A 5,423-nucleotide genomic window follows, 5' to 3' on the forward strand; every position below is an offset into this window, starting at 1 on the left:
TGCGAATTATATAAGCACTTTTATTTGTGAAGAATTATATCAGCACATTAAATTAAAAAACAACTAATTGCCCATTAATATAATCATAGAGAATTCGATATTATTTAGGTTAATATTTTATTCCTTCTCCTGGTTGAATGCCAGATAAATCATTTTTAAATGATTCCTACGTTTTTAAACGAAATATATAATTTGTATTTAATTCTACTCCACACTAGCTATGTTTAACTAGTGGGAAAAGAGGACTTATCTTTGATCTTTGCTGCATCATATTTTATTTAATATTTGTGCACCTTTCAAGAGAACGTATATTTTAGTGAAGGCCATGTTGGAACCCTAGTTTGACTAGTTGCTAATTTAAACCGTCTATAAAATCCCACATGATCTTCTCCATATAATCTCTTCAGCTCTCTTATACATCAAAACAACAGTCTCAACTCGCAACTACTAGTTTTGAAAGAAACCCTAGATATTATTAAGCATGGTGTTCATAAGGTTTGCAGGCTTCATACATGCTATTCTCCTTGTTTCATTTGCTCTACAAAGTCTTTCTGTACATGGTCTTCATCATCAAGGTACTTGATACTCTCTCTCTCTCTCTCTCTCTCTCTCTCTCTTCTTTGTGTTCTGATCAATGATTAACTCTCTCTCTCTCTATCTCTTTGCTAGAAAGGAGATTAGTGGAAAGAAATTCAATCCAAGAGACTCAAGAAAATGATCCATCTCTTAAAAAGGCATCCAATAAGGGCTTTAAACCTGTTCAGGTAAGGTCTTTCAACTTGGTGATTGTGAGTCCAAATCTAGCTAACCTATTGGTGAGTTCTAGTTTGTTAGTAATTAATTAATAGGGTGTGTGAGTATTAAAATTAAAAATGAAACATCTGATCTCTATATGCTCTTATAATTATGTTTTCATAACATATTATAATGTTCTTGGGTTAATTAAAGCTCATCATCGTTATGTCTTTATCGTATGTGAAGACTAAAGGGAAGGGTATCCAAGATATCTAATGAAAAGTGTGGAAAGTTTTGTTCAAAACTAACTAACATGTGTAGTTTATATCTTAACTAATCTCGACGTGTAAATAAGTTGTACCAAAATAGTCTTGTGTTAGAAGGTTAAGGGTTGTTGTTTATGCAGGAATATGTTGCTGAAACTTTGGAGATCGGTAGCGGATCGAATGTAGTGCGAATAGGGGGAAGGAAAATGGCAAGGATGTTGAAGGAAGATGGAGAAATGGCTTCAAGATCAAGCACAGGTGATGTCCAGAAGTTGAAGACGGAAGCAGGTTTTGTTGCTTTCACTGCTGATTATCATATGGCAAAACACCACCCTCCTAGGCATAATTGAAAACAGGCAATAATATATTACTAATTACTGCTTGTATTTGTTAGTTTAATCATATTTAGATCTCTCATATTTTTTATACATTTTCTTTATTTTTATTTACCTCTTACATGCTTATATTATTGAGAATATGTAGTTTTCTAAAAACAAATTATCTAATCACATTTTTTAATTGAGAAAATAATCTCACTCTCTCAAACATTCATGTTTTGAAAGAAAATTTACTTGCGAAGTAAAGATTTTGGCTTTGACATTGTGTATTCTTCATATTTTGTCACAAGGTTTCCAAAACTTAGTCTACAAATTTTCTGTAAATCCATATTGCACTAATTAAAATGTGAAAATATAAATACTTTCAAAATATATATATATCTTGGATACGGAGAAGTATTAGACAAATTGACAACCCACTGATTTATTTGATTAGTTTTATATCTCTAGCCTTAAAAGATGTGTTAGGTGTGGATTAATTATAAGCTTAAGGTGTAATATTGTAAGGGAAGTTAATATGCTTTTGTCATTATTTTATGAACAGATATGCATGCTTCAAAGAAAGGACCACAAGACTTCTTGAATAATCAATTAGTAATCCATCTCTCCCTTTGTGCTGTATATCGTTATATATATAGTACTATTATAAAGATTTTTTAGTTGCATACATTAACATTATAACTCATTTTACTTACACATTACCAATTTTGGAACATCTTTGATAGCTTATTAAGACAAATCATTGTTCTCATTGCAGGGACAAGAAAATGAGTCCGAAGAGATGACCGTAAGCCCTAGCCAAAGCGCGCTAAAAGAAGATTTTTCTTGTTCTAGTGAAAGTCCCTCAAGTTTTCGTGCCAACAAGTTGTTTCCTGGTGATCATCAAAGCAATGAATGGAAAAAAGTACTTGAAGAAGCCGACAAGAAAGTAATGCAAATGATGCGAAGGGACTACGGTGGCATGAGGAGGCCACGACGGAAGCCTCCGATCAACAACGACGAGCCTAGAAACTGACTAAACAAAATAGCGATTTGGTTTAGTGTTTAGGTGTGTGATTCAAACTTTAAAATGAAAAATAAGAAACAAAGAAGAAGAAAAAGAAAGGGTTAGGTATAGGCTCACAATTTTGCTCCCCCTATAGAAGTGAAGTCCCCTAACAACTATAGATAGTATTAACAACAAGCAAAACCCAAAATGGTAGTATTTTTGTTTTTGGGTGTCTGTATTTTTTGTGTTTTTTAATAGAAGGGTCATAAAATGTTTTGTTGGTAATATTTTGTATATTACGTATGCTTTGTTTTCATCCATGAAAGTGTGCTAGTTTTAAGAGATCATGCAGAAAGAGCCATGTTGTATATTAGTTTGCTATATCATGAAGAAAGAGCCATGTTGAATATTTTGGTTGTAGAAAATTTGTGTTGTTCTCAAAAAAGTTTTCATAACCCCCCCCCCCCCCCCCCCCCCCCCCACACACACACATACACACACACCCACCACCACCATTTATAGTTTTGTGTTCCTTCTTCTTTCGAAGGCATGATGTGTTCCCTACGTTCTTTTTTTTTATTTATGATACAAGTATGTTTAATATGTTATTAGTTAACAGTTGTTTGACATACGTTTCTTGCGACACATTATTTTTAGTGTTTTGTGTTCTTCGCTGGTTTCTTTTTTTTTTTTGAACGGTCAACGAATCCTTCAAATGGGCTATTGGCGAAATTCACAAGATTGGGATACACTAGCCTCCGAACCGGGGAAAACCCTCACCTAGGGCTGAAACCCGTGAACACTCGCCCAAAGGCACGACAGTGCGGTGAGGTAAAACCCGCTCAGTTCAAGGATCGAACTAGCGATCTCCACCTATTCGCCTAGTCTTCCATCATCACCAGGTGCCACAGAAAATAATGCGTAGGGCAGAAATCGAACTTGGGTCCCTTAGAACATCCCTTAGACGACGGCGGATGGTGACAACGGTGGTGGTGGTGGATGACGGTGGAGGTAGGTGGCGGCGGTGGCGATGGTGGTAGCAGCGGCGACGGTGGTCGGAGGTGACAGTGGGTGGTGGCGGTTGATAGCGGTGGGTGGCGGCGGTGATCGGAGGTGGCAGTGGCAATGGTGGCGACGGTGGGTGGCGGCGACAGCGGTGACGAGGACGAATGTGGGTGGCGGCGGTAGGTGGTGGCAGCGGCGGTGGCGGGTGGCGGCGAAGGTGGGTGACGGCAGCGGATGACGGTGGTGGTGGTGGTGGTGTGTGGTAGCAACGGTGGTGGGTTGTGGTGTTGTTAATGAAGCGTGAAGAGGGAATGGAATGGAAAAAAAACAGGGGGGCGGATGGAATGATTTTGAGGGAATGGAATGCATTTTGGAATGGACGATTTCATTCCATCGACCAACCAATCACTCTTTTCTTCATTCCCTCACAATGATTCATTCCATTTCACCTCTCATTTCTGCATACCAAACGCTACCTTAGTGTTCTCGTGTTATGTATATACATGCACTATTTGTTACAACATATATATGTAAAGCCTCAAACATAACAATGTTAAACAATTTATTTGCTTGTCAAGAACATTTAGCACCTTTATGTGTTCAAATGCGTCAAGTTTTCATAGGAAGATTGTTTTTTTGAGACTGTGACAAGAAGCAATATCCCATGAAAAGAGACACATTTGAATCAAAAGTTCGTAAATTTAATGTCATTAGTGGCCTTTTAGTGTAATTGGATTTTACTTTAAATAAAATGATAAACTCAGAATAAACATTGATACGGATTTGGAGGTGCGGAGCATACGCTCGTTCAAGAATATTCTTCTTTCGGGCACCATGAAACCTAAAGTTCTTAGGCTGGGTGGTGTGGTACAAAGCCCCTAGGGGCTTTATCATGCCACGTAACGACACGTAATCGAGGGGTGTTATTGTTATCTTGCACGGTGTGAAAAAAAGCCCTTTAAAACCCCCATTTACTATATAAAAAAAGAAAAAAATAAAAAAGAAGAAATTTGATTGGTTGTTACTCTCTCTCTCGCTCCTCTTTCACGTCCGCTAACCCATTGACGAAGGCATGCCATAGCGCCCCCTTTGGCGGCCGGGAAAAAAGGGGAGGGACGCTATAGGGCGCCAAACTTGCTGATTAGGCCAGGGGCGGTACCATAGTCACCTAATTCGCGGTTCGCTTCGGTTCGGGTACGTGGTTCGGGTTCGCGATTCGCTAGATGGCACGAATTCGGTACGGAGGGGGGTAGGTTCATTTCAGTACGATCCGGTACGGTGTACCTAATTCGCGGTTCGCTCCGGTACGGTGTACCATTGAGACCGCTGTTTCGTGTTTAGTGATAAGGTAGTAGAAAATTAAAAAAATAGCTATTCATAATTTATATATATTTATAAAGTTTATTTTATATTTTTTATCTATAAATTTATAAGTTTGAGGACAAAATGTGAACTAGTGAAGATAGAGGAGGTTAAATGTTCAAATTAGTAAATTAATTTTACACTTTATATGTAAAAATTAAAGTTTTAGGGATTAAATATAAAGTGGTAAAAGATAAAGGGTTTGAATGTAGTTTCTAAACTTATTAAAAACCTAAAGCTGAAACGCAAGTTACGGCCGCCATTCTCCTCCTTCCTCTTTTCTGGCCGATATTGCAGCACTGGCGCCGGAAATCTCTGTCAGTTGAAACGCTCTGGAAACACATACTGGAACAATCTGGATAAACGAATTGAAACGACAAACCAAACCCTAAATTCGCGAATTGGTAGCGATTTGGATCGTATACGAATTTCGTATGGTACAAAACGTACCAATTCGAAATTCATGTTATTTTGAGCGAATTCTGTGACTATGGGCGGTACACACCCCCTGGTCTTAGGGTGAAGCCTTTTACACCTAAGCTACGGGAGCTCCAAGGGGGCAACGCCCCTCTTGGCGCGGGTTTGGGGAAACACCTTGATGGGGTCTAAGGTGCTGAATCTTATTGAGGTATCATTGGGAATGCCTAGGATTTGCATGGCAAGTGAAAAGTTCCATAAAAATAATCTTCTTTGGTAACTTGGATGATCATGGCAAGTAAGCTCAACATT

At 38.3% G+C, this 5,423-nt stretch overlaps 1 protein-coding gene across 1 annotated transcript; it reads left to right on the plus strand.

Moving 5' to 3' along the window:
* Positions 1 to 425: 425 nt before the first annotated feature.
* On the plus strand, positions 426 to 2,612 carry LOC110913117. The gene is made up of 5 exons (XM_022157973.2): positions 426 to 575; positions 670 to 764; positions 1,142 to 1,289; positions 1,884 to 1,933; positions 2,097 to 2,612. The coding sequence occupies exons 1-5, from the start codon at positions 482 to 484 to the stop codon at positions 2,352 to 2,354; spliced, it is 645 nt and encodes a 214-aa protein (XP_022013665.1). The 5' UTR covers positions 426 to 481; the 3' UTR covers positions 2,355 to 2,612.
* The last annotated feature ends 2,811 nt before the right edge of the window (positions 2,613 to 5,423 follow it).

The sequence above is a fragment of the Helianthus annuus genome, chromosome 9 (assembly GCF_002127325.2).
Source record: "Helianthus annuus cultivar XRQ/B chromosome 9, HanXRQr2.0-SUNRISE, whole genome shotgun sequence".
NCBI classification, from domain to species: domain Eukaryota; kingdom Viridiplantae; phylum Streptophyta; class Magnoliopsida; order Asterales; family Asteraceae; genus Helianthus; species Helianthus annuus.

Excerpts from the sequence above, each read along its gene's own strand:
- LOC110913117 (XM_022157973.2), top strand. The coding sequence starts at position 482 with ATGGTGTTCATAAGGTTTGCAGGCTTCATACATGCTATTCTCCTTGTT. Across the intron at positions 576-669 it reads ACATGGTCTTCATCATCAAG|AAAGGAGATTAGTGGAAAGA; the intron begins GTACTTGATACT and ends TCTCTTTGCTAG. Across the intron at positions 1,290-1,883 it reads GAAGTTGAAGACGGAAGCAG|ATATGCATGCTTCAAAGAAA; the intron begins GTTTTGTTGCTT and ends TTTTATGAACAG.